The sequence below is a fragment of the Selaginella moellendorffii genome, unplaced genomic scaffold (genome assembly GCF_000143415.4).
Source record: "Selaginella moellendorffii unplaced genomic scaffold, v1.0 SELMOscaffold_29, whole genome shotgun sequence".
In the NCBI taxonomy this organism is placed as follows: domain Eukaryota; kingdom Viridiplantae; phylum Streptophyta; class Lycopodiopsida; order Selaginellales; family Selaginellaceae; genus Selaginella; species Selaginella moellendorffii.
Window position 1 is genome coordinate 689491 of NW_003314290.1, and position 26792 is coordinate 716282.

The window sequence follows — 26792 nt, forward strand, 5'->3', positions numbered from 1 at the left end:
ATAATACTATGGAATATAAGATTTGAATTTATTATATATATATTTACAAATAATTATTTTTTTGATTAGATCTAGGTAGTAATATATTAATGTTTCTAAAAACTTATTGTTTTATATTTTGAGGACAAATTATAATTAATTAATGTCCTGCAGTAATTATTCTCTTTTATTTGTTTTTACTTTTTTATTTGTCAATTTGTTTCTAAATATATTCATATTTCCAAATAATAATTTGTATATAATATTTTTATGAATGAATATTTTATCTTACTTATGCCTAGGAATATATTTTTTTAAATAGATATATTATCAAGTTTACAAGAATTTATTTTTTTATTCATCTAACATTTTCTAGGCATAATTCTCTCAATCAAAGTGGAATATAATATTTGTTGTTTTAATACTATTCTAATATATTAAAAAATCAAAACAGTATTTTGCTGATTACATAGCATATGCTGGGCAAGTGCTAGTATTACATAACATAGACCTTTGCACAATTTTTTCTTGTGGTGATCTTTTGGCCACGGTGGATACAATGTGGACTTCGGCAGGTCAAGACCTAGACTTGACTTCTGCCAGTCCGTACACTACTACATAAAAGCATTATAATGATATGTTTTTCCAACGAAATTTTTGTGTTTGTTCAAAATCTAAGTTGTAATTTTCAACTCAACTTAAATGTAGCAAATTGGCTTTAGTTACAAATTTTAAGTTGTAATTTGTGATAGCTTTATAAATTGGAAATTATAGTTGTCCTTTACAACTAAAATATAAATCATAATTTGTTATTTAAAGCTAGATAAGCTCATATATGTTGCTAATTAGAGTTGCAATTTACAACTTTTAAAATGTGACTAAAATGTAAGTTTTTAAGGTTTGTAGTTCTAAAATTTTTAGTCATAAATTTCAACAATATTTACATCAACTAACTTACTAATAGCAGTATAATGTATCCACTTTTAACACATAATTTCCTAATAAAAGGACTTTTTTTTTCCTCAGATCTGTATTAAGTTTTTTGTTTAGAATTTAGGAATGAGAGTTGCATGTTGGTGTTTAAGGTGTAGAAGTAATTATATTTACCTTATACAAATTACCATAAATCATATTCATCTTTATGGTAAACATCCTTTAGCACCACATGATGCATAGTTTTCAATAGAAGATATTCAAGGGATTAGATTATGCAACTCTACTACTTTAGTACAACAATTTTTTGAAATTGATGAAAGCTCTATAGTTCCAGATGATTGTTGTATTAATTGGAATGGTGGTAATGATAGTGGCAATGATGATATTGAGGATGATGATGTATTTAATTATTTCTAAGATTGCTTACATGGAAATGAAGATAATTTATTATCTATTTATAAAGGGGCAAATGCTTCTATTTTGTTGACTTGTTTAAGGATTCTAGATGTGCAAGTTATTACTGGAATATCAAGCCAAGCAACAGATCATTTTGTAAGGTAATTAATTTTTATTTATTATTTAGTATTAAATTTTTCATTATTTGGATGAAGGCTCTTCAAAAAAATGTTGCCTACAACTAACATTTTTCAAATAACTATAAGGAAGTGGTAAATATCACTAAACATAATGGACTTACCTATAAAAAGATTGATTCATGCATCAATGATTGTATGTAATTTCATAAGGAGAATAAGAATCTTCAATTTTGTAAAATTTCTAATGCTAGCAAGCACAAAGATTTTAGCAATTATATACCTGAGAAAATAATGCATTATTTCTTTATTATACCTTGACTTCAACAATAATTTCAATATAGAGAAATAACACAATATATAACTTATCATTTTATCATCGATCCACTAATGGAATAATGAGAATGCCTGGAGATAGTTCAACTTAAAAAACAATTGAAGATGATTATCCAGATTTTGCAGCAGATCCAAAAAATATACATCTTAGTATGGCTGCAGATGATCTTTCTCTAACAAAACTAATGGCAAAAATATATTCATGTTAGGCAATTGTTGCAATTAATAATAATATACCACCAACTCTAGCAATTAAGCCTTCATTTATATTCCTTATTATGATTATACTAGGTATTAGTTTAAAAAATAAATTGAAATATTTATATTTATAATTTTTCTAAGCCCAAAACTTCATAAGGTACTTAATATTTATTGGTCATTATTTTTGGAAGAGTTAAAACAATTATGGGATGGAGTGCCATGCAAAGATAATTCTAAGCTAAAGGGTTAACAGTTTTTTAAGCTTAGAGAAGTAGTGTGATAGTTTATTCATGATTTTCCTGGATTATGATTTTGTTCAAGATTTTGAACTAATGGGAAAATACTTTTACTTAGATTGTGGATCTAGATTCTTAGAATATAGTCAAGAAGTTTATAAAAATGCATATATATTGGTCATTGGTGTTTCTTACCTAAAGATCATCTATTTAGGTCTACTAATAGAATGTAAAATTTTAGTTATTATTTCTAAAACATAATTTTAATTAGTTTATTTAATAGTCATAATTATATTTGACCAATAATAGGACAAATGACTCCAAAAAAAATAGGTCCCATATTATTATTTGGTTAGACAAGAAGATCAAATATCATTACCTAATAGTATGAAATGGTTATATCCACATTTTATCAACTTCCATATTTTTATAAGTTGCCAATAGCAATTTTAAAGGATTGCACGTATATATTTAAGAATTCTTTTGAAATTATATATAAAACTATTACTGGTAAAAATGATGAATTAAGTACTAAAAAAGACTTAGTTGTGTGCAGAATGAAGTAAAATATATGGCTGCGACGTGATGGAAAAATTGAGCATAGAACTTGGACATTAACAAATCATCAAAATAAATTATTTATAGATAATATAGAGGCTTTTAAAGTGTTTACAATATATGGAACTGAATTTTGAAATTGTATAGATGAGAAAGGTAATTTAATAGGTATGAAAACAATTCGCTTCATTTACTATGAGTATGTTTCTAAATTTACTAAAATGTAAATTAATATATTTAGTAGGATGTTTATCCCATTTTTATAATGGGAAACACAACACCTCAATTACAGAAAGTAATATATTTTCTTAGAGAAGTTTTATGGTATTAATTGATTTAATTTTTTGAATTTTAATTAGATTTTTAACTACTCAAGAAGTAGATAAATCTTTGATACCTATTATGAAAGAAAAGTTAATCATATGTGTGTGTTTATTGGAAGTAACATTACTTACAATAGTTATGACAACACAAGTACATTTATATCGCAAATATGACTTTATGTATTGAATGATACTTGTCGGCCAGTCTTTACAGATACTCTCTCTTTACTACCATAACGGCAGAAAATTAGTACTGTTGGTTTCCTTTATGGTCTCCACCAAAGTGCTTTGGCATTGGCAGTGTTGCTGTACTGGGCATGGAAATTCTTCCAAGAGCATCCCCCTGTACATAAGAAAAGCACTTTGGTGTTCCAATTGAAGGCCTAGAACTCAAGGTTGTTGCCTGTGGAGCTCCTTCCTTGGGTGGTGGTGAGGCCATCCTCAAAGTTCCCATTGTCTCCAAGAGCCTCATGATCAATTTCTCCAAACTCCTCTTTTTTTTCTTTCTCTCCTCGCTAAGAATCCTTCGCCAAGCTGCTACATGGGTGGACGAGGGCATGGTGAAACATATCCGAGGAGTGAGTTACTCCACACGTGTCTCACCTCATATGGCCAATCAAATGGTTGATGCCGCTCATGGCGTGCTAAATCGCTTGCTCCCCGACGTGTACATCTTTACCGATCACTACACTGGTTCGGAGTCCGGGAAGTAAGTTCCATGATTTTGTGTTGCAAGGTAAACTTTTTTCATCTTGCTTCCTTTGTCATGGCACAGATCTCCGGGCTATAGGATCTCACTGGTGGCAGAAACAACCACCGGTTGCATTTTAAGCTCCGAGTGCATGGCTACGCATTCAGGAGCATCCGAGCTCGAGCTTCCAGAGGACCTGGGGACGCAAGCAGCCATGTCCTTGCAATAGGAGATAAAGCTGGGAGGAGTTGTAGATTCAACTCACCAGGTATCTATCTGTGAAACTGGAAAGGAAAGAAGTCGATCTCACAAACTTTCCTGTTTGCCATACAAGGGTTGCTGTTCATCCTCTGTGCTCTGTGCCCAGAAGATGTTTCCAAAGTCAAGGTCGGGAAGCTCTCTTCCCGACCATCAAAGAATTCCTAGGAGTGCAGTTTAGTATCAAGTCTGACCCGAATTAGTTACATGGAACTTTTTCTTACCACGCTAGAAGCCATCGGTCTTTTCTAGCAGCAGCACGTCCACTCTCCTTGATGTGCATAGCGATTCGAGCCGCAGCCTCAAACTCCAGCCAGCCATCCACGATGATCATCTGCCTCTCATCGTCATCATCTGCTGATGCTCCCACTGAAGATAAGAAGCTGGAATACACTTTGGACACCTTCATCGAGCGAAATAGTTATTGTGAGTTTTGCATATGCCCAATGACGTGGCAAAAATTAAGCAGGCCTTTGGGCCAACGGTTGTGATTAACCCAAAGTTTGTCAATTGCTTCATTCAGGATTGCCCTCTCCGATGGCAGCGGCAGCTAGTGATTCTAATGTGGGGTCTCAAGACCATGTAGATTACAATTACTAGCCATCGCTAGATGATGTTTCTTCACAGTAACAACAAGTTTTAGGTGATGTAGAGATGGGTGGAGAGAGCAGTGAACCAGGTTTGTGTTTTTCTTGATAAATTAGAATCTAATCACTTTTCTTTCCAGGATTTGAGCACCTTACACAGCTTAGTGTTTCAGGTACTTAGTTTATTCCAATATAGTGCTTTATAGCTTGATGAATAGGTGTACAAGAAGACTTCAAACAGTCGTTACAGCCATTACATTTCCAAAGTCCCTTTGCTATTTTAGTAGGTATTGGCACTTGGCTTTTTTTGCTTCATAAACCTTCTCTGTTGCCAGATCCAGGTGCTCAGACACAGACTTCCAGCCAAGTGCCCCATGGGATTATAGGAGGTACTACTCAATTTTAGAAAAAAAAATTTAGTTAGTTTGTAACGGGATTTGTTCGTAACTAACGATTGTTAGTTCCCGTTGTAAAGTTAGTTTGTAATGGGATTTTTTAGCTAAGCACAAATTATATAGCATTCTAGACCCTGGCGTATGGAATCTGATTGCTTCTTCTAAGGATACATGTGTTCATATTGCGGATCTATAGCTCCATTCAGGTGGTGAGCCGCTTCTTATATATGTATTATCTTGGTACAGCAGTTATGATTTCTAATATGAGATCCACTCAACAAGTATGGCATCAACATCAAGGTTCCTTAATATCAATTTCACTGACAGCTACGGCATGCACCTTGCAACAGCTTCAATGGCAGCTAACGCTGCTGATAAATATAGCCACCTTTTCAAGCCATCTAACTGGCTGTGTATTCAACACTACAATGTCAGAGCTAAGAATCCAAAATATCATTTGGGGCTCCATCGTCTCTCAGTAGATATTTCTATGGCCACACATGTTTGAGCATGGCCAGAGAAGGCTCTTCTAGTGCTTGATTTTGTCAGACTATCAGACATTATTCCACTGTGTCAGTTTGCAATGGATGCTTCTGCTTATACTTCTTCAACAGTTTCTGCGGCAATCACTAGTGTAGATCAAATGCCTAACACTACAAACATCATATTCATTGCTGATGATCCTGAAGCTGAAAACACCTATAAGGTATTTGTAATATTCTGACTGGATTTTTTGGTGAACTTCAAACATAGGTGCATGTGCTGGGTGATATGGACCATGTCTATCATGAGCTCAAATCATCATGGTTTGCTGAGGACATGCCAAGTCATATTTTCTACAATCTTTGAGGAACTAAAGATAAAAATGTATTCACTGGTGCCGATCAAAGCTCACCAAAAGTTATTGCGTTCAAGGCTGATTAGAGTACTGTGCACTTTTATTTCCTGTTCTAGTGTGCTTTCATTTCCTGTTCCCGTGTGCTTTTATTTTTTGTTTGTACAATGTATTGTCTATAAGCTTGCTGCATAATTGTTTATGGGATCCATTGTATTATTACAACCTCAAAGTCTCTTGCAAGACTCTCTGGAATGCGAGCTTCCCAATTGCTGCATAGCCCCACTTCTTGCAGCAAGCCAGCAACGTCATCCATGTCACGAAGCTGGGCTTGAAAGGCATTGTCCGCCACATCCAGAGCTTCCTGGACTGCCACCTTGCACAAGGCTGTAACTTGTGTTAGATCAACAAAAGCATTTTTTTTTCAGGAAACTTACGTGCATGCCGTGCTCATCAGTGTAAGATGACCTTCATGCAATGGATTAAAATCACCGGAAAGAACGACCCTTCTGCCGGTTCTACAGTCTTTGCTACCTGTATCACAACTTATGAAAAAAATAACCACTGAGCAAATTTCGAAGTACCTTCACCGAGATAATGGACCATGCAGACATTTCCATGTATTAGCTGCTCGAGCTCTTCGTCCTCTGTGTAATTCAGCCTTGACTCTCGAATTTCTTCCTCAGGGCTCTTCAATTCTCCCGGTACCGTATTTCCAATCTCACAAACGTCAGCCATAGCCTGGACATAAATCAAAAGTTTGGGCGAACTGAAAAGCCTGGTCATAAAAATCATAACCTTGATTAGGAGCTGACTGGATAGACAATCCTCTCCAAAACAATCTCTATATCCCTGGAGATGAGAAAAACAATCGATTAAATTCATTGCTGTAAATACACAAAACCTTCTAAAGAGTGACGTCATATCTCCAAAGAGATGAATGCGTTCGAGCAGATATGTGGCATCTGGAAAGAAAAAATAAAAATAAAAATCTTCCATGGCGAACACAAAAACAAAGTCACCTGTGATCTCCTCGCTTGGGACTCTCAGTCGTCAATGCACCAGTGACTCCAAATCCAGCCACCAGAGTGCCTGCACTGCATTCCAAGAAAAAATCCACTTGCTCAATCGAGAAAAAACTATCTGCATGCAGCACAAGTTATTTATAAAGCTCAAGAGCTGCCATCACTGAAAATTGTGGCTACGTTCAAGTGACACATTAGGAATGTCCCTAAGATCTGATAAATAACAATATACCTGACTTTCTCTACAAATGAGACCATTCATGAGGAGACATGGATACCGGTTGCTTCCAAATGCTTCCTTTCTATAATCTTCACCATTCTTCAATTTGAAAAAAAACTCCATAGTGCTGGTTTCGTCAGTCCTATATTTTATAAGCATTAGCATCGGAATTCAAATTGACAGCAACAAAGAAAAGTTTACCCGAGTGATTTAACAAATCCTTTAGTGAAGGGAAGTGGCCTGGGTATAGTTTTCTTCAGAATCTTCATCCAAAACCTACAACGCAAAGAAGTCTCATAATACTGGAAATCCCACCAAACTCTCATGTTTTTTAGAAAGGTTTTTACAATGTAGCAAATGAAACATCATTCCCAAATGTAGCTGAAACGCATGCCTACACTTACGACATCAAACTAAAGCATAAGGAAGTTGGAGAAGAGTACCTGGTGTACAACTACATTGCTGTAGCGATTTACCTGTTTTCTTGCAGTACCTAGCACTTGGTCTTGACATGTGCGGAGCAAGAGCTACACTTGCTATGGATGCCATGACCGAAGCTGAGAGCCAGCAGGATTGGCTTCACTTGCAGCTCCTTGTGGATTCTCCACACATACAAGGCTGGCAGCGAAATCCCACTCTTGGGCGACAGCGGTGGCGAGGGCCTGGGGGTGCAGTTTAGTATCAAGCTTGACCCAAATCAGTTACATGGAACTTTTTCTTACCACGCTAGAAGCCATTGGTCTTTTCCAGCAACAGCGTGTCCACTCTCCTTGATGTGCACAGCGATTCGAGCCGCGGCCTCAAACTCCAGATTCTTGAGCTATGGTGACAAGTCTGACACCGCTGTAGCTAGGGCGGTGACAAACCTCGACACCTCGCAATGCCCTAGAAATCCCGCTCGCCCAAAAGCGCTAGATCTAATCCGTCAGACTTTTTTTGCTAAATCTCACGATAACCCTAAATCTCACAATTAAGTTTTGCACTTGAGGGCACCACCAAGAATCATAACAGCTTGCAGCAAAAGGTCAATCTTTCTTCTTAGTTCATAACACACCCTTCTTTGGCAAGCAATTGGAAAATCTTAGACAGGCACATAGAACCAAGCACACAGTAGGTTCGTGTTTGTTTATATCCCTAGCCTCCACCACATAATAAATACTATTTCATATTTCTTTTGCAAATTTGAGTTTGTTTACAAACACAAACCTGCATAAGCTATAGTTCTCTAGCTTTGTACTAAGAAATTTTAAACTATGCCTCGCCTTCATCATCTTCTTAGAACTATAAGAAATACCAATCATTTTGATAAGAATTTTGATACAAATAATTTTGATAAACACTCTGAACCACTTCAAATTACTTCAGATCAAAATGAAATATATACACATCAAGCAATATCCACTAGACCATCTCCACCTTCACAAACCACACTAGCAAGTCACACTATTTACAAAGATTCACAAATTTCAACTTTTGAAATTGGTTTTTTATCATCTATTTGTTTTTTTTGTAATGCATCACATTTTAAAGATGAGAACATTGCTATGTGTTGTCATCATGGTCAAGTGATATTGCCACCTGTATTACCTTTGCCAAATACTTTACTTACGCTTTATAAGCAAAACAAAAACTCTAATTTCCAAACTAATATTAAACATTATAATAGTGCTCTTGCATTTGCATCAATGGGTGCTAACATTGATGCTTTAAGGGGTAATGGTCCTTATTGCTTTAGAATTCATGGACAGATTTACCATAGTGTCATGTCATCACATTCTTCTAGCAATCAAAGTCCATCTTATGGCCAACTTTATATGCTAGATACACAAGAAGCCACAGACATAAGGCATCAAAACCCATTTAATACAAGTTGCGAGTGAGATTTATTATTACATCTTGATACACTCCTTCGTCATATTAATCCATATGCACAGGCTTATAGAATGATGTATGAAATGGAACAAAAAGAACTTCATGAAGTACTAGTTACAGTCCGACCTTTATGTGGCATTTATATGTTACTAAGGAATGAAGAAACCAATCCTCGACATTATAATATACCACAAAAAAATGAAGTTGCTGTTGTTTTTGTTAGCGAGAATGGAGAACCCCCACATAGATGTGAAATTTGTATACATCCTACGGCAAATCTTTCTAGAACGATTTCAACACTTAATATTAATTGTGATCCTATGGTTTATCCTTTGATATTTCCTTTTGGTGATAAAGGATGGCATACTAATATTTTGAATACACAAAGACGTCGAATTACATTACTTCTATATTATGCATACCGTTTATCTAAAAGAGACACACTACAATTAGGTTTTGACCAAATCTTACATGCTGGCAAGCTTACTCAACAATATATTGTTAATGCTTATGTCAAAGTTGAGAGTAATAGCCTATATTACTATCGTACCCACCAAAAACAATTATGAGTAGAAATGTATACTGGTCTTATGGATTATGTTGCAAATCGTGCTTCTAATGAAATATGAACCCTGGTAAAATTGTTATACTACCTTCAAGTTTTGGTGGTGGCCTTAGAGCAATGCAACAAAATTATCAAGATGCAATGGCAATTGTTGCTCATTACTCAAAACTAGATATTTTCATTACTTTCACTTGCAACCCTAAATGGCCAGAAATTATAGGAAATCTACATCCAAATGAAGGCTCTGAAGACCGTCCTAATTTGGTTTCTAGAGTTTTCCATATTAAGTTTAAAAATTTTTTGAAAGATATAACAAAAAGACATATATTTGGAAAATGTATAGCATATATATATGTAATTAAGTTCCAAAAATGAGGTCTCCCACATTGTCATTTTCTAGGAATTCTAGCCCATGAAAATAAAATTAGAGACCGTGATGCAATTAATCAATATATCATGGCTGGATTACCTAATCCAAATTAATATGGCTTGAACAGGTATTGCAAGCACTTTACTACATAATGGCCAAACATCACATATGACTTTTAAATTTCTTGTTCCAATAAATGAAACTTCTAGTTTTGCTATTATAGCTAATAGTGAAGCAAGTCAAAAAATTAAGAATGCACATGTGTTAATATGGGATGAAATTAGCATGGTTCACACACATGCATTTTCTGCCATTAACTTAGCTTTACAAGATATAAAAAAAAAAAATATTACCTTTTGGAGGCATTATTATTATTACAAGTGGTGACTTTAGACAAACACTACCAGTTATTCCACATGGTCATCGAGCACAAATCGTTTCAAATTCAATAAAAATGAATAGGTTATGGAAATTTTTTAGAACACTTCCACTAAAAAAGAATATAAGACTACTTGAAAACAACTCTTTATGGGCTAATTGACTTCTTCAAATTGGAAATGGTAATAATTACGTGAATTTACCAAATTTACCTTTAGAATCTATTATATTGCCTTACACACAAGTAATAATGTCCTCTCTTGTTGATTTTGTTTTTCCATCTCTACAAGATATTTCAAACCCCTATATTGCAGCTAATAGAGTCATACTTACCCCACTTAATGATGATACTTTTCCTATGTTATAGTCTCTTCCTTACCTGGTGACATACATATTTATGAAAGTATTGACTTTGTTGATACTGAACACCCAGAAGATTTTCTAATTGAATTCCTAAATTCCATTACTCCTTTTGGTCTTCCACCACATAAACTCTTACTTAAAGAAAGCGTTATCTTTATTCTATTAAGGAATATATGTCCATCAATTGGACTATGTAATGGTACACACCTCATCCTTAAACATGCTTTACCAACAGTTCTAGACTGTGAAATTGTATTAAGCCAATTCAAAGGTACATGGACTTTCATCCCTTGAATCACACTCACACCTTTAGACACAGAAATTCCATTTAAAATGTCCAGAAGACAATTTCCAATACATTTGGGGTATTGCCCTACAATCTCTAAGTGTCAAGGCTAGACATTTGACCAAGTTGGAATACACTTGCCACATTCAGTTTTCACCCACAGCCAACTTTATGTGGCTTTATCAAGATGCACATCACCAACAAGATTAAGTATTAAAGTACAAAACACATCACTCTAAGGACAGTTATTCCCTTTAAGTCCTTCTATCAACACAGTCTATAAGGAGGTTTTATACTAAATGCTCCATATATTGTTTATAGCATTGAAAGAAATTCTTGATATGTAAATACAAGCTTTTCAAAGCCATTTTATTTATTAATTAGACTTAACATTCAAAACTATAATTTGCTAATAGAACAGCATATGCTGGGCAAGTGCTAGTGTATTGTATAATCACTACTTTAAACATACAAAACTTTCATAAAAGATATATATTCCCCTTACCTTAGGGCTTAGGGATGGATAATTTTCAATCCCTGTCGCCAGCGGCGATTCGGGAGCTCCCCATTGCGTGACGGACAATGCTGCAATCTGGTGCTTCTTCCTCCTCCTGCGGCTGTAAGTAGCAACTCAGGAGCTCCGGCAGCAAGAAATTCGTCGAAATTCCCGCCGTCGCGAGTCGTGGCATTCGCATCACTCCTCCAGCAATGCGGCCGCTCCAGATCACTGCCCGAGGGCCGGAGAATCCACGCCGAGATCGTCGACACCGGCCTGGGCAAGGATCTCTTCCTGGGCAACCATCTCATCCAAATGTATGGCAAATGCGGCGCCATGGAAGAGGCCAGGGCCGTCTTCGAGAAGATAGAGTCTCCAAACATTTTCTCCTGGAGCATCATCATCGGTGCCTGCGTCGACAACGGCCTCGCCAGGAGAGCTCTCGAGCTCTACCACTGGATGGATCATGAAGGCGTCAGGCTCGACATGGTGGTGCTCATCAATCCCGTCAGCGCTTGCTCGAGCCTGGGCTCCCTAGATCATGGAAGAGCTCTCGAAGCTCGAATCACTTCCATGGGATTCCACCTCCATCCCGTGGTCTGGAACTCGCTGCTCAACATGTACTGCAAGGCCGGGAGCATCGACAACGCGAGGAAGTTCTTCCAGGACATGGCTGGCGACCAGAGTGTTGTCTCGTGGACGGCAATGATCTCTGGCTTTGCTCTCCACGGCTGTGAGGACCTCGCACTGGATTTCTTCCGGAAGATGGTGGCAGAGGGGGTGAGGCCGAACGAAGTGACTTTCGTGAGTATACTCGGTGCCTGTGCCGCCGCCTGAGATGTCAAGCATGGCACGGCCATCCACGAGCTCGTGGAGAGCTCCGAGTTTGGCAGTAGCTACTTGAGCGTCGGGACCGCGCTGATCGACATGTATGGGAAGTGCGGGAGGCCGGAGCTGGCGTCAAGAGTTTTTGAGAAGATGGAGCGCAGAGATCTGGTGGTCTGGAACGCAATGATCACAGTGTGCTCGCAGCAAGGACTGGAGGAACAGGCTCTGAGATGATGGACTTGGAGGGGCATACTCCCGACGAGGTCACTCTCGTCACAGCCCTCGAGGCCTGCTCCAACTTAAACTTGCTCGCTGCCGGGAAGAAACTCCATGAGCTCATTCTCGACGCCGGTCTCGACTCCTCGATCGTGAGGAACTCGCTGCTCAACATGTATGGGAAGTGCGGTGGCCTGGACGAAGCGAGGAGAGTGTTTGAGCGCTGCGGTGACTGCCGGAACTTGATCACCTGGAGCACGATGATCGCGGCTTACAGCTTGAATGGAGACGGCAGGCAGGCACTCTCGCTGTACAAGAAGATGGATCTCGAGGGACTGGAGCCGGACGAGTACACTTTCACGAGCCTCCTGGACGCGTGCTCCATAGCCGGCGACACTCTCACCGAGGGACGAGCTCTCCACAGGCGCCTCGAGGCCAAGGGACTGGAGAAGAAGATGGTGCTCGCGACTGCTCTCATCAACATGTATGGACGATACGGCCAGCTCGAGGACGCGCTGAGAGTCTTTGAGAAGATGAACCACTGGAACTTGGTGGCCTGGACGGCTCTCATAGCGGCCTTTGCTCAGCACGGCAACGTCCACGCGATCGATCTCTCGTGGAGAATGCATCTCGAGGGCGTCCAAGCTGACAACATCGTCTTCCTCAGCGTGCTCCACGCTTGCAGCCACGCCGTGGTCCTTGAGGCCGGACTGAGCTGCTTCCAGGAAATGGTGGCCGACTTTGGAGTGAGAGGTGGCGCTGCTCACTACAGCTGCATGGTGGATCTCCTGGCCCGCTGTGGACGAGTTGCCGAGGCCGAGGAGTTGCTCCACAGCATGCCTTTCGAGCCGGCTCACATGGAGATGAAGACGCTGCTAGCTGCGTGCCGGGTGAGCGGAGATACTCCCCGGGGAGCTCGGGTGGCGCGTCTCGCATCGGGTCTGATACCGCATGACGCCGCTCCCTACGTGCTCATGTCTCACGCTTACGCCGCCGTGGAGAAGTGGGACGAGGTGGCGGAAGTCCAAGAGAGAATGGCGAAGCTTGGCGTGAAGAAGCCGAGGGGCTGGAGCTGCGTGGAGGTGAAGAACAGGGTCCATCAGTTCTTTGCTGGGAACTTCTCGTGGCATTCGGAGGCTGCCGAGATCGAGGTGGAGCTGCGGCGGTTGCAAGCGGTCGTGAAGGAGGGCGGCTACATTCCAGATACTGGACAGATCGGGCACCGTCTTGAGGAGGATGGCAAGGAGGATCTGCTGGCTCTCCACAGCGAACGTGTGGCTATCGCGTTTGGACTGCTGCGAGTTCCGGCGGGGCTTCCCATTCACGTCGTGAAGAACCTCCGGGTGTGCTCCGACTGCCATGCAGTGGCCAAGATCATTTCCAGGAGTGTGGGAAGGAGGATCGTGGTGAGAGATGCGTACCGGTTCCACCGCTTTGAGAATGGCACTTGCTCCTGTGGAGACTACTGGTGATCAGCTTGTAGAAGACCTGGAGCTTGTGATGTAGAGCAAGCCCAGCCGCCATCGATCTCGTGCAGCTCTTCACGTCCAATATGAAACTCGACGATCACCAAGGCCAAGTCATGGAACTGCGTCGGCTCCTGCGAATATATTGGAAAGCGCCACCCCCGCTGCCGAATCACCCGGATTCCACCGCAAGACTTGGCCCGCCACCTTTCTCCCACGCTCCACATCGCCGTGGACTTTACACGCGGAGAGCAGCGTCATCCAGGGGAGCTCGTCCCGGCTGAACGGGATCCTCTTGATCACCTCCTCCGCCTCGTCCAGGAAGCCAGCGCGTCCCAGGAGATCCGTCATGCCGCTGTAGTGGCTGGGCAGCGGAGCTATGCCGTAGTCGTGCCGCAGTGACGCGAAGATGGTCTTGGCCTGCTCCAGCCTGCCCGCGTGGCTGCAAGCCCAGAAGACGACGATGAAAGTCACGTCGGTTGGCTTGATCCCTTCTCGCTGCATCCGCAAGAACTGCTTGAGAGCCTCCTCGGCGTCGCCGTTTTGCGCCAGTGCCGCCACCAGGACGTTCCAGCTGCTGGCGTCCTTGGCGCGGATCCTCTCAAATGCCTGCCGAGCTCCACCCAAGCTCGCGCACTTCCCAAACATGTCCACCAGCGCGTTCCCGACGAAGAGCTCCGAGTCGGCCCCTCTCTCCGCTATGAGCTCGTGGACCCTTCGTCCCTCGGCGAGCGAGGCCTCGCCAGCGCAAGCTCCCAGCATCGTCGTCCAGGTGATGCTGTTTGGTTCCGTCCCCTCGGCTATCATCCGGCGGAAGAGCCTCACTGCTTCCTTGGCCATGTCTCGCTCGACGTAGGCTCCAAGTATCATGTTCCAGGTGATCACGTCCCGCTCCTCCATCTCCTCGAACAGCTTGCGAGTATCTGCGAGGCGCCCGACGTGAATGTAGGCTCCCAAGAGTCCGTTCCAGCTTCCCAAGTTCTTCTGAGGCATCCTCTGGAAGGCCGCGAGCGCGTCGTCGAGGCTCCAGCACTTGGCAAACATGTGAACGGCGGCGTTTCCGACTGACACGTCCGCTTCCAGGCCGGACTCTCGAATGATGCTGTGAAGCTGCTTGGCTCGGTCCAGGAGCCGTGGAGTTGCGCAGGTGGTGAGTATGGTGCTGAAGGTGGCGCTGTTTGGAGCCGTACCTTGGAGCTGCATACGCTCGAACAGCTCCAGAGCGTTTCGAAACTCGCCATTCCGGACGCTGCCTTCAATCACTGCGTTCCAAGTCACCACATCGTCCCGCTGCTTCTCCATTCTCTGGAACACTCTCTGTACCTCGTCCAGCTTTCCAAGCTTGGCATAGGTGTGAAGAAGCGCGTTCCCGACGAGAGCATCAAGGGACTCCACTCGCTTCTCGACTTCCAGAGCACGTATTAGACCGTCTTCAAACGCTGCCGGAGTCGAGCAGGTGCTAAGAAAGGTGACGAAAGTCACGCTGTTCGGCTGCACTCCTTCCAGCTGCATCTGATAGAAGATCCGGAAGGCCTCCTTGTCGCAGTTGTGGTGGACGTAGGCTGCGATCATCGCATTCCAGGACACGACGTTGCGTTGGGCCATCTTCTGGAAGCACTCCAGAGCGTCTTGTAGAGTTCCGCAGTTCGCGTACATGCTCACGAGAGCATTCCCGACCACAAGTTCCGACTCACAGCCGCGCTCGATAACCAGAGCATGGATCTCTCTGCCTTCTTCCAGCATTTCCGGACCTGTGCAAGCCGCCAAGGCCGAGGCGAGCGTGAAACCGTCCGGAAGTAATGCTTCTTCTTTCTCCATTTGCTGGAAGAGCTCGAGAGCCGCTTCGCTGTATCCGTCTTGAGCATAAACCGAGATCATCGTGGTCCACAGCACTACGTCCTTCTGTAATATAGAATCGAAAACTCTCCTGGCTTCATCTATGCTGGCGCACCTGCTGTATGCCTTCACAAGAGCACTGCCAACAGCTTCTTCCGACTCAAAGCCGCTCGAATGGATTCGATGATGCACCAATTTCGTCCGTGAGAGCCACTTCGGACTTTGGCTGTCGCAGGAGCTAAGTAGCGTAAGATAGGTGCTCTTGTTTGCAGCGAAGCCTTGCAGCTGCATTTCGTGAAAGAGCTGAAATGCCTCCTCGTAACAGTGTTCTTCAGTGCATGCTCCAATTGCACCGTTCCAAGACGCAACGTCCCGCTCATCCATCTCAAAGAACAGCATCCTTGCTTCGTTGAACATTTTGTGTTGAATGTACGTCTCAATCATCGTATTCCACACGACTATAGCTGGTCGATCCATCTTCTCAAAGATCGTGACCGCGTCGTGAACGCTTTGGCACCTACTGTACATGATCAAAAGAGCATTTCCCACGATATCGTCAGACTCGAGTCCACTCTCAAAAGCACAGGAATGAATCGTCTTACCCTGTGGAAGAGCTGCAGGACCGGCACACGCTCCGAGGACAGTAGCGAAGGTTATCCTGTCCGGCAAAGAGCTTTTCAGCAGCATGCTTCTAAACAGTTGAATGGCATCTTCGTTGCGACTGTGCTGGACGTAAGCCGCCGTCATGACGTTCCAACTCACAGCGTCTGTTTGAGCCGCCTCGTTGAAAACAGACTTGGCATCGTCAAGGCTCCCACACTTGCTGTACATGTTGACAAGCGCATTTGCAACAAAGACATCAGAGTCGTATCCAAAGCCACGCAAGCGAGAATGGATGAGTTTACCTTGCGCGAGAGCGTCTGGAGCCAGGCACGCACCAAGAGCTATCACAAGAGTAGACTTGTTGCTATGAACTGTTTCGTCCATCTCCATTTGCTGGTAGAGCCGCAGAGCCTGCGAGTGCTGCCCATGCTGCACGTAAGCAGCTATCATAGTGTTCCAGGAAATCACGTCTCTCATCTTGAAGCTGTCGAAGAGCTCTCGAGCGTTTCTCAAGCCTCCACACTTGCCATAAGCGTTGATGAGAGCATTCTCCACAATGGTGTCTGCCGCAAAACCACGCTCCATGATCCAAGAGCCTAGCCTCTTGCATGCTGCTATGCTGCTGCAAGCGCTCAACGCCGTGACCATCGTGACTTTAACCGGAGAGAGCCCCTCTAGCTGCATTTCCCGAAAGCGCTGCATCGCGATATCCTTTCGATCGTGCCTTGCAAGCGCTGAGATGATCGCGTTCCACGAAACCACGTCTCGGATCTTCATTCTCTCGAACACCATGGTGGCGGACTTCAAGCTCCCACACTTGCTATACATGTTGACGAGAGCGTTGCCCAGAACTACGTCCGAATCGAGCAGGCCTCTCTCCTCAACCAGCGCAAAAATCCTGTTCGCAGCTTCCAGCGCCGACGGATCGCAGCACGCGCTTACAACAGCCACGAAGGTGACGCTGTCTGGCTCGATTCTTCCATCTTCTTGCATCGCCTGGAAGAGTTCCATGGCCTCTTTGCAATGACCAGCCTGGGCATATGCCGTGATGACCGCGTTCCAGGATATAACATCCCTGTGATCCATCCCATCGAAGACCTCTCTCGCGAGAGCCAGGCTGCCGCACTTCCCATACATGTTGACCAGCGCATTCCCCACGGAGATCTGTGTCAGGAGCCCCGATTCGATCACCAGGAGATGGATGAACTTCCCTGCGGCGAGACTTTGGATCCGGACGCACGATTTGAGCGCTGTGATGAAGGAGACGTTGTCCGGCAGCAATCCATGGAGCAGCATTCGCCGAAATATCGCCAGCGCCTTGCCTGGATCGCCATTGCAGTTGCAAGAAGCGATGGCGCTGGTCCAGAGGACGAGATTCCGGCTCCATGAGTGGAGATCGTGCTGCGATTGAGGATTAACTGCGAAAGAGTGGAAGAAAAGGCGTGTGATCCTCAGCAAACCCTTGCTAATTCCAAAGCGCATCAAACGAAGAGCATTTACCCCAGAAAAAGAATCATTCGCTTAGGTCAGCACGTGGAAGACATGCGTTAAAGGCAAGTTTACCACACGGATATTCGTCTCCAAGTGGAAAAGGTGCGCTAAAGCCACGTGTTTGTTTAGGGTTCGTATCAAAAAAATTTGGAGAGAGGGAACAGAAGGGGGAAGAGAATGGAGAGGAGGCTGTGGATTGCGCACCTCTGCCTCGCGATCGTCCAGCTCGACTATGGCGTCTATCACGTCCTCACCAAATTTGCGCTCACCACTGGCGCCAATCAGGTCGTGTTTTGCGTGTTTCGCGACCTCATCGCGCTCGCCATTCTTGCGCCCCTCGCATTCTTCTACGAGCGGTGAGTGGCGATGTCTTCGTGATTTCTTCTGCCGTGTTCTTAAAATCGATTGAAATGCGCTCTTTCTTCTACAGGAGGAGCAGGACTCGCGTAAGCTCTCGGCTTTTATTCCATTTCTTCGTCCTGGGACTGTCCGGGTGAGCGTAAGAATCCCGAAATCTTCGATCCAGAGCTTTACAAGGGGCGTTTGGTTGTTGGAGCAGGATCTTTGGGAACCAGCTACTGTTCTTGCTTGGACTTAATCTCACCTCTCCCTCGTATGCCGCCGCAGTCCAGCCGGCAATTCCAGTGTTTACGTTTGTGCTCGCCTTGGCCAACGGGTAAGCAAATCTCTCTTCTCTTGGTGCTTTTGACAAATCAAGGTTTTTCCTCTGAGAAGTGAAGCCAATGTCACAGAGTTTTCTCTGCTTTGAGTTCTTCGACAGAGCTCTCTCTGCTTTGAGTTCTTCGACAGGGTTTTCTCTTCCACTCGAAGACAATCTCTTTGAGTAGACCATTTCTCTTTTGGATTTTCTGGTTGTAGTGACGCAAACGCGATGTTTTCTCCAGAACGGAAACTTTGAATTGGACTGGATATGATACTTTAGCGAAAGTGGGAGGAGTCTTTCTCAGCGTTTGTGGAGCGCTGCTCATGGCCTTGTACAAAGGTCCGCTCCTCTTCGGGCGTACCGAGCATTTGCATCATGGTGGAACTATTGTCGGAGTTTCGTTGTTGCAGAGAATTTCAAGCGCAACCGGTGCCGAGAACTGGCAGCTGGGAATTCTTTGCCTCCTTGGTAATTGCTTCCTCATGGCTTTGTACATTGCTTATCAGGTAAGCTTTTTGCTGTTCTTTTCTACGTCCTCTGCCATTAACTTGGATCGGAACATTTTCTTACCAGGCGCCTGTCTTGGCAAAGTATCCTTTCGGATTGACAGTCACTGCCTACTCGTATCTCTTTGGAACGCTTCTCATGGCATTTACTGGAGTGCTGGCAGTGGGCGATACGACACAATGGCTTTTCAACCAAGTGGAAGGCTACGCAGTTTTGTACGCGGTAACTTGGCTCGAGCTTTCTTTCCATAAGTTCTTCACTGTTTCTCGGTTTTTCACTCCAGGGAATTTTTGCGTCGGCAATCAACTACGTGCTTTTAACTTGGTCCAACGGTGTTGTTGGCCCGTCGCTCGTCGCGCTTTACATGCCTTTGCAGCCACTTGCCTCCTCTACGCTGGCTTGCGTTTTCCTACGAAGTCCATTGTTCCTGGGAAGGTAAGAAACTCACTTCCTACTTGTATATCGATAGCTAACAGCGGAAACTTTCTTCAGTGTTCTTGGAGGATTACTCATTGTTGCGGGATTACTCCTCGTAACTTGGGGGAAGGCCGTGAGTGAACGCGAGCGGGAGCGTGAAAGCCAGAAACCCCTTCTAGAAAGGTAAGGTTTTGGCTATGGAGTTTCCAAGTTTCCAAGCTTTGATCCGTTGGCCGTGCAGTGAAGCGTAAGTGGATCAAAAGCGACTGTATTTTCTATATATATATATACGCGAGGAAAACGTCACTCGTACTCGTATGTACAAATTCGTGGATAAGGCTGCCGGTCCAACAACTAGCCAACCAAAAGGCTTAAAAGCAAGAACGAAAACAATGACCGCTCAAGATAGTACGTTCTTTATCTCCGTGCTCGAAAGACTTACAAACGTGAAGGAACGCAAAAATTATTTTTGTTTGTAATCTACAACAAGCACCTTCGCTTAAATTTACAGCCTTGTTCTTCCTCGAGCTCTTGCTTTCACTTTGATCTTCGCTTTGATTTGTTTTCGCTGGTTTGCCACAGACTGATTGATCTCCTTTTTTCAATCCTCCACACTAGCTCCTGTCAAACCGAGCGCGTGGCTCAGTTCCATCCGGTACTCCAGCCCGCGAATGTGATGCCCCATGAGCATACACCTGCAAGCACACGATCACGCTCGTTAGATTCCATGGAAGCAAAGAACTGTAAGAAAAAAAACTCTAGACTAGACAATGTTAGAAAGTGTCAGGAGCCGAGTAGCCACCACACAGCACCATTTCGCTTTGAAAGGAATGCCTTCCTTACCTTGGGTATTCACAGTTTCGTATCAAACGCTGCACGGTGGCCTCGACAAAACTCCTTGCAAAATCACACGTTAACAAGCACGACATACGCACCAGAAGAGGAGTCGGGCGAGGTAGTCGCGGGTTGCTGTTGCCGTCGACTGGAACTTCAGGGGTAAGTTGTTCGCAAACATCTCGGCCGAGCTGCTGCTCTTGTTCCACGGGCTTGAAATGGAACTCGACGGCGGGGATCCGCCACCGTTGAGCTGCGGCGGTGGCTTTGATTGTCTCGACTTGCACAGGCCATTGAGCAGCCCGTCGATTACTTTCTGGATCACCTCTTCCACATCTTTAGAGGCCGGGTGCGAGAGCTCGGCAACCTGAAAGATGAAAGAAAACAACAGTCAATCAACGTAAGGGACAATGTGGTCTTTTTAGAACACAGACCTTGTCTGGTTCCAGAGATCTCAAGTAGTCAAGGAGGTCGTTCTTTTCATCCCCGACAAGCTTCTCCATCTCCAGTGCAGTTTTAGCTCGTTTGCAATCCTCGAGCTCCTGAATTTGCAAGATTAGAGTCACATAAAAGAAGAACCAAACGAAGTATTACCTTCTCCATCGCTAGCATTTTTGCCTGTATATGGCTAACGTAATCCTGCGCTTCTCGTGATAGGGACCCCAGATTCCCAGGCAGGTTCAAAGCCTCCACTTCTTCCGAGACCGAAGAGTCACTGCAACTCCCCTCTCCAACGGTCTCGTCCGAAGCATCACAGGCACGGCTGTCTTCCAAGTCTTGTGACTTTTTTTCTTTCACGTCACTTGCAACTGACGTGCTCGCAAGGTCTTCCTCGGAGAGTTGTAGACTTCTTTGCAAGCAGAGCCTGTACTCGGCATTCCTGAGGGTGTACCTATGGAGCGAAAAAAATAGACAAAGAAAAGGCGTTAGAGAATCACACACGACTCTGAGAGAATCTTCAAAGAAGAAAAACAGCCAAGCCTTACCCAGTCATCATCGAAGACACAAGGAGCTTTGCGAGTGGTTCTCTGTAAGCTTCAATCGTGACTTTGAACTGGTCCGACGGTAGTAGCCCAAGCATTCCAGAGATGGTCCTCTTCATCGCATCCATGCTATCAGCCGACGCGTCTTTGCTAATGCTACTCACGTCTAGAGGCTCGATTTGCTCCACCATGCTAAGAAGAAACGCTTTGTCCTTCTGCAAAGAAGAAAAACCAAACCGAAGAGATAAGAAAGTAGCTCCGATTGCCTAGAGAGAGATTCCCACCTCTGGATTGTAGGTTTTCTTCGCCGAGAAATCCGAATCGGAGGAATCCCAGAATCCCCCGAGCCCATGCAGCAAGCACACCGAGAATGCACTCCTCCCGGACCTCTTCCCACGCCAAGAACGCGGAGAATCCCCCGCTCTGTGCTTGAGCAGCCCATTCCCCCACGAAATACCTGACGATGCAAATCGCGCCACTGCCGCCGCGTCGCCCTCCAGCGCCCTGGCGACCGCCGCGGATGGAGCGGCCACCGCCGCCATGGCCGCGGCCATTCCTCTGTTAAAACCCTAATTGGACTGGTGGATGAATAGCGAGGGACAACGATCCCCGCCTAGCGTTAGCTCGCCCATGATGCCACTCTTTCTGCCCTATCTTTCTTCCTTTACCTAGGTTAAAAACGAGGTTTCCAGTCCTCCACAACGCATAATTTCCACCATACGTTGTTTCTATGGATCACTTTGACAAGAAAATTCCAAGGGATAATCTCCCCCACATTCTTTTTATATCGGAATCTCTTCCTTTCTGGGCGATGAGCCACGATCAAAGAGAAAACAATGTATGTATTAGATACGAAAGAAGAGGCGATTAAACACTGGACTGGATGGACTCGCTGTAAGACTCTTGCTGATCGTAAAACACCGACCAAAGCATCACGCCACCATAGTTGTGAGATGACTTGATCTCCGGCAAGACGCTCGACGTCGCGACATGAGCCGGAAGAAACCCGGACCCGGCAGCGCTCGGAGACGCCGGCAATCCCAGATAGATCTTCGCGCTGGGAATCGATGAAGTCCACTGCTTCCAAGAATCCAGGAGCTTTCCATCGTCGCCATCAACATATGCGCAGGGGGGATTGTTGTAGAACTGCACGAAGATGAAATCAAACAATCCAGGAGTTTGCACCGCGGAGCCGAGATTTGCATCCGGGAAGGGGCACTGCGGCGCGGCAGACACCAAAACCTTGGAGCTCCCGGCAATGCTGCGAAGGTGGCGGACGAGCCCGGCGTATAACTCTGGGGTGGCGCCCGACTCCACGTCCAGATCGATCCCGTCAAGAACAGCGTCGCCCAAGGGCCTGTCCGAGGAATCCCCGCCGAGGAAGCTCGCCCACAATCGCTTGGCGAGATCGGCGGCGTCGGCATCGCTCACCAATCTCCCGGGAGAGTCGCCACCGCCGAGAGACAGCAAGACTTTGACCCCGCTTGACTGGCACGACTTGATTTGACCGCTTAAAACAGTGCAGCCGTGGGAGTATGGATCGCAGTGGCCGGCGAGATTGAGCATCGGGCGCTGGAAGTTGCCAAACTCGTTGAGGAACGAGAGGAGGATAATCTCGTAGCTGTCGCTCGCGCAAACCTTGTCCAGAGGACCTTCATTTCCATTCTGTCCCCAGTAAGCCGCGATCTTGCCTTTCCCGCCCGGGTGGGATGGAGATGGGGGGCTCGGCGGACTTGGGTGATGGGGCGGAGATGGATGCGATGGCGATGGATGATGAGGCGGTGTTCCTCCGTATGGTGGTGCCGGTGGAGTATTGCCGCAGTATTCCGAGCCTTGGCCGCAGTAGTTCCATTTGCTACAACAGTATCCCGGTGGGCATGGCTTCGAGGAAGAGCACGAACCATCTTGGGCTTGGGCGAAGTTTGCCACTGCTGCCCCCAATGCTAGAGCTAGAATCACAGCAAACATCTTTGTCATAGCTCGATTATATATCGAGAAGAAGGATGTGATACTATAGCGATGTTTGCGACGAGCTCGTTTAAATCCATCCTAGCAATCCAGCATTTTCATACGTGACAGAAGCGACCATCCTTGCACTTCACTTCACTCGAAGAATCCTTCACCATTTTTTTAAGGCATTTTCGCGCGCTAAAGACATTGAGAAGAATACATCTAAAGATTCTTATTTGAAATCTCAAATCTAGCGTGGTCTAGACGCTGGACAGGATGGAATCGCTATACGACTCTTGCTGATCGAAGAAAACAGCCCACAGCATGATTCCACCGTAGTTGCGAGTCGATTTGATGACGGGAAGCACGCTGGACCTGGCCACATTTGCTGGAAGGAAGCCCGATCCAGCGGCGGCACGAGAGGCCGGCAATCCCAGGTAGAACTTTGCGGTGGGGATCGACGACGTCCACTGCTTCCAAGAATCCAGGAGCTTCTTGCTATCGCTGCCATCGAACGCGCAGGGGGGATTGTTGTAAAACTGGACGAAGATCAAATCAAACAGCCCCGGAACCTTGAGAGCCAAGCCGAGATTCTCGTCCGGAAACGGGCACTGAGGAGCAGCAGCGACGATAATCTTGGATCTCCCGGCAATGGTGCGAAGATGGCGGACCATCGATGCGTATAGCTTCGGGGTCTTGCCCGACTCAATGTCCAGATCGATTCCATCAAGAACAGCGTCGCCCAAAGGCTTATACGAGGATTCACCGCCGAGAAAACTGTCAAACAATTGGTGGGCGAGATTGGCAGCGTCGGCCTCGCTCACCAATAGGGCGGAACCGCTGGCGCCGCCGATCGAGAGCAAGACTTTGACCCCCATTGACTGGCACGACTTGATTTGACCGCCCACGGCCGCGCAGCCATCCGAGGTGGTGGCGTCGCAGTGGCCTGCCAGATTCAGCACGGGCTGCCGGAAGTTTCCAAACTCATTAAGGAACGCGATGTTGATGATCTCGTAGTTCCCACTCGCGCAAACTTTGTCCAAGGGGCCCTCTTGCCCGAACTGGCCCCAGTAGGAGACGATCCCTCCATCTCTTGATTTGCTACGCAATCTGCGAGGAGAAGAAGCGGCTGCTATTGTCGCTGCTGCTGCTAAGATCATCACAAGGAATGTTGCTTTTCCTGCGAGGAAAGCCATGGAAGTTATCGGTCGATCAAGCTAGCTAAGATGCTTTGGAGGATTATGGAAACTGATGTGTTGCAAGGAGGATGAATCAGGGTGCTTTTTAAGGTGCTCAATCCAGCTCTAACTTCATCACAAATGACAGAGTAGCTTGTACTACTTGGATGTCTCAGAGTTTCTTGGCTCTTACATTTTAATCCATTCCTTGGTGACCACTTTCTCTTGTCATGTTCTTGCTTGATCAGATACAAAGCGTGTTCCAAGCAACAGTGAACTTGAATAGCTACACAAGAAGGGAATGCCACGAATGAAATAGCTAAACAGTGACTCGAATTCAAAACAATGGAGGAATCAATCTATTTATGTACGTGGTGAGGAACAGTGCGTGATCACACACTGGAACGAATGGCCTCGCTATACTGCTCCTGCTGATCATAGTAAACCGACCAAAACATGACACCACCATAATTCTTGGAGCGCTTGATCTCCGGAAGAACGCTCGACTTGCAAACATTCGGAGGGAGAAACCCACTGCCTGCCGCGGAAGGAGAAGCCGGAAGCCCCAGGAAGATCTTCGCGGTTGGAATCGCGGTAGTCCACTGCTTCCACGAATCAAGCAAGTTCTCAGCTCCACCGCCACCATAACCGCAAGGATTGTTGTAAAACTGGACAAACAAGTAGTCAAAGAGCCCCGGAATCTGGATGGCAGTCCCGAGATTCAAATCCGGGAACGGGCACTGGGGAGCTGCGGTGACGACGAGCTTCTTCTTGCCAGATCCATGAGCGAGGCTGCGCAAGCTCTTCACCATCACTCCATATCGATCCGGGATTCCACCACCCTCGATATCCAGATCAATCCCGTTCAGCACTGCCGATCCAAGGGGACGATCCGAGGAGTGCCCGCCGAGGTAGCTGTTCCAGAGCTTCTCCGCAAAATCTCTAGCATCGGCATCGCTGACCAAGTACCCGCCGGAAGCACCGCCACCAATGGAGAGGATGATCTGCACGCCTTTGGCCTGACAAGCTTTGATCTTGCTGCTGTAAGCCTTGCAGCCGCCATTGGAGGGATCGCAATGGTTGGCCAAGTTGAGAACCGGATCCAGGAAGTTGCCAAAGCTGGCCAGGAACGCGAGCATCACGATCCTGTAGTTCCCGGAGCTGCAAACCTGATCGAGATCATCCTCTCCGTCGTGCTGGCCCCAGTAGGCTGCGATCTTTCCCCTCCCGGGTGGATAATCCGGAAGATCGGCGTCGGGAGATGGAGCTGGAGCTGGCGATGGAGCTGGCGATGGCGTCTCACAAGCTGCCGCTGCTGCTGCTCCAAAGACGAAGAGAACCGCCGCCAAGAGAGGGAATGGCGCCGCCATATCGATTTCTTCTTCGCTGGATTTCGATCGAAGACGACCGCATTTTATATCACTTTGTCGATAGTCGCGACAGGATTCTGGCCCGCACCCGAAAGTATCCGCTCGTTTGTGATGAAGATCCGCACGCTGTTGACAAAAAAACATGAACCCTAACCCTAGGGGTTTAACAGTATTTTAAAAAGTATGTTTGCGACTGGAACCTCGTTGCGAGTGGAGGGCGCTGGAGACCTCGCCCTTTCTCTCCAGTGATGGCTTCGTCAAGCTCCCTATGGAAAGGGTGGATGTAGCAACTTTTGTTTAGTGTTGATAAATTACAATGGATGGTTTGGAGGAAAGGCGAGAATCACACAGTTCCAGGTCCAATCGCATTTACTCGAATTCTGAACATGTGTTTTATTCAACATGGTCTGGTAGGTCTTTGATATTCTACTTACCTACTTTCACTACCTACGCTCTTTGAACTCGCCCAGCCTTGACTTCGAGAAGCTGTTTGCGATTTCTTCCATCCCTAAGATTTACTTCGCAGCATCAATGTTGGATAGGAGGGCCGGAAGATCCTGTCATTGCCAAGGAATGGTAGCTGTTGTCAGAAGTGGTCATATATCTATAGCCCTAGAGGACATCTTCAACCTGGGTGGAGGTGCAGAGTTGGCAAAGGCGAAGATGTGCCAGGTAGGTAGCATACATGACGGCACTGTTCTTGCCAGCAGCCATTGCTCAAAAGCCTGCGAGCTATAATCGTCTATTGGGACCTCCTCAAGATCAAGGCCAAGCTTTGCCGTTCATTTCTTGAGCTCACCGGCCTTCATCTCGCTCTGAGGAGTCATCAATAGCTCGCATCTAGAGCTTCGTTTGCAGGTTGCTAAGCTGCAGCTGGGTCTTCACATTAATTGATCGTCCTTTTCCATGTAAGAAGCTCCATCAAGGCTCGAGCAGGATGATCGGGTAGGACACATCTCCTGTATGAAGCTCCATGCGGATTAAGTGGTATTGGAGCTCCTCCCAG

The 26792-nt window shown here is 45.5% G+C and overlaps 7 protein-coding genes across 10 annotated transcripts; 2 read left to right on the top strand and 5 right to left on the bottom strand.

Annotated features, from left to right (window-relative positions):
- The first annotated feature begins 7651 nt into the window (after window positions 1-7651).
- LOC9646022 (pentatricopeptide repeat-containing protein At4g21065) lies at window positions 7652-13959 on the top strand. The gene is made up of 3 exons (XM_024680779.1): window positions 7652-7786; window positions 11495-12247; window positions 12433-13959. Exons 1-3 carry the CDS (start codon window positions 7652-7654, stop codon window positions 13957-13959), a joined length of 2415 nt encoding a protein of 804 aa, XP_024536547.1.
- Window positions 13960-14050: 91 nt separating this feature from the next.
- Window positions 14051-17897, bottom strand: LOC9645638 (pentatricopeptide repeat-containing protein At4g39530). Its single transcript, XM_024680993.1, has one exon. It carries the CDS (start codon window positions 17872-17874, stop codon window positions 14068-14070), a length of 3807 nt encoding a protein of 1268 aa, XP_024536761.1. The 5' UTR covers window positions 17875-17897; the 3' UTR covers window positions 14051-14067.
- A 130-nt stretch (window positions 17898-18027) lies between these two features.
- Window positions 18028-20062, top strand: LOC9646023 (WAT1-related protein At3g45870). Of its 3 annotated transcripts, XM_024680996.1 has the most exons (9): window positions 18029-18239; window positions 18314-18382; window positions 18443-18559; window positions 18619-18727; window positions 18789-19053; window positions 19121-19276; window positions 19338-19489; window positions 19547-19654; window positions 19713-20062. In XM_024680996.1, the coding sequence occupies exons 3-9, from the start codon at window positions 18499-18501 to the stop codon at window positions 19720-19722; spliced, it is 861 nt and encodes a 286-aa protein (XP_024536764.1). In that variant the 5' UTR covers window positions 18029-18239; window positions 18314-18382; window positions 18443-18498; the 3' UTR covers window positions 19723-20062. The 3 variants fall into 3 exon arrangements, with proteins under 3 accessions (XP_024536763.1, XP_024536764.1, XP_024536765.1); XM_024680995.1 differs by lacking the exon at window positions 18619-18727 and having other exon boundaries at window positions 18028-18239; window positions 18314-18376; window positions 19713-19998; XM_024680997.1 differs by lacking the exon at window positions 18029-18239 and having other exon boundaries at window positions 18314-18376.
- Window positions 19915-22019, bottom strand: LOC112348460. Of its 2 annotated transcripts, none has more exons than XR_002993046.1 (6): window positions 21573-22019; window positions 21292-21503; window positions 20900-21197; window positions 20740-20847; window positions 20315-20672; window positions 19915-20166 (listed from the first exon to the last, which is right to left on the bottom strand). XR_002993046.1 is itself a non-coding variant. In XM_024680994.1 (6 exons), the coding sequence occupies exons 1-6, from the start codon at window positions 21840-21842 to the stop codon at window positions 20073-20075; spliced, it is 1248 nt and encodes a 415-aa protein (XP_024536762.1). In that variant the 5' UTR covers window positions 21843-22019; the 3' UTR covers window positions 19915-20072. The 2 variants fall into 2 exon arrangements, 1 of the variants encoding a protein (XP_024536762.1); XM_024680994.1 differs by having other exon boundaries at window positions 20407-20672.
- Window positions 22020-22155: 136 nt separating this feature from the next.
- LOC9645639 (acidic endochitinase) lies at window positions 22156-23265 on the bottom strand. Its single transcript, XM_002976014.3, has one exon. The coding sequence runs from the start codon at window positions 23263-23265 to the stop codon at window positions 22156-22158; it is 1110 nt and encodes a 369-aa protein (XP_002976060.2).
- Window positions 23266-23498: 233 nt separating this feature from the next.
- On the bottom strand, window positions 23499-24434 carry LOC9646024 (acidic endochitinase). Its single transcript, XM_002976015.2, has one exon. The coding sequence runs from the start codon at window positions 24432-24434 to the stop codon at window positions 23499-23501; it is 936 nt and encodes a 311-aa protein (XP_002976061.2).
- A 339-nt stretch (window positions 24435-24773) lies between these two features.
- On the bottom strand, window positions 24774-26292 carry LOC9646025 (acidic endochitinase). The gene is made up of 2 exons (XM_024680781.1): window positions 26238-26292; window positions 24774-25689 (listed from the first exon to the last, which is right to left on the bottom strand). Exons 1-2 carry the CDS (start codon window positions 26290-26292, stop codon window positions 24809-24811), a joined length of 936 nt encoding a protein of 311 aa, XP_024536549.1. The 3' UTR covers window positions 24774-24808.
- Window positions 26293-26792: the final 500 nt, after the last annotated feature.

Coding starts and splice junctions, on each gene's coding strand:
- LOC9646024 (XM_002976015.2), bottom strand. CDS start 24,434: ATGGCTTTCCTCGCAGGAAAAGCAACATTCCTTGTGATGATCTTAGCA.
- LOC9645639 (XM_002976014.3), bottom strand. CDS start 23,265: ATGACAAAGATGTTTGCTGTGATTCTAGCTCTAGCATTGGGGGCAGCA.
- LOC9646022 (XM_024680779.1), top strand. CDS start 7,652: ATGGATGCCATGACCGAAGCTGAGAGCCAGCAGGATTGGCTTCACTTG. Junction 7,787..11,494: donor GGCGAGGGCCTGGGGGTGCA/GTTTAGTATCAA, acceptor CCCTGTCGCCAG/CGGCGATTCGGGAGCTCCCC. Junction 12,248..12,432: donor GGCCGAACGAAGTGACTTTC/GTGAGTATACTC, acceptor GATGGAGCGCAG/AGATCTGGTGGTCTGGAACG.
- LOC9646023 (XM_024680995.1), top strand. CDS start 18,061: ATGGAGAGGAGGCTGTGGATTGCGCACCTCTGCCTCGCGATCGTCCAG. Junction 18,377..18,442: donor TTCGTCCTGGGACTGTCCGG/GTGAGCGTAAGA, acceptor TTGTTGGAGCAG/GATCTTTGGGAACCAGCTAC. Junction 19,490..19,546: donor AGTCCATTGTTCCTGGGAAG/GTAAGAAACTCA, acceptor AACTTTCTTCAG/TGTTCTTGGAGGATTACTCA.
- LOC9645638 (XM_024680993.1), bottom strand. CDS start 17,874: ATGCGCTTTGGAATTAGCAAGGGTTTGCTGAGGATCACACGCCTTTTC.
- LOC112348460 (XM_024680994.1), bottom strand. CDS start 21,842: ATGGCCGCGGCCATGGCGGCGGTGGCCGCTCCATCCGCGGCGGTCGCC. Junction 21,504..21,572: donor AGAAAACCTACAATCCAGAG/GTGGGAATCTCT, acceptor TCTTCTTTGCAG/AAGGACAAAGCGTTTCTTCT. Junction 20,167..20,406: donor CTCGCCCGACTCCTCTTCTG/GTGCGTATGTCG, acceptor GTGTGCTTGCAG/GTGTATGCTCATGGGGCATC.
- LOC9646025 (XM_024680781.1), bottom strand. CDS start 26,292: ATGGAAGAAATCGCAAACAGCTTCTCGAAGTCAAGGCTGGGCGAGTTC. Junction 25,690..26,237: donor GCTGGGCGAGTTCAAAGAGC/GTAGGTAGTGAA, acceptor CTCCATCGCCAG/CTCCAGCTCCATCTCCCGAC.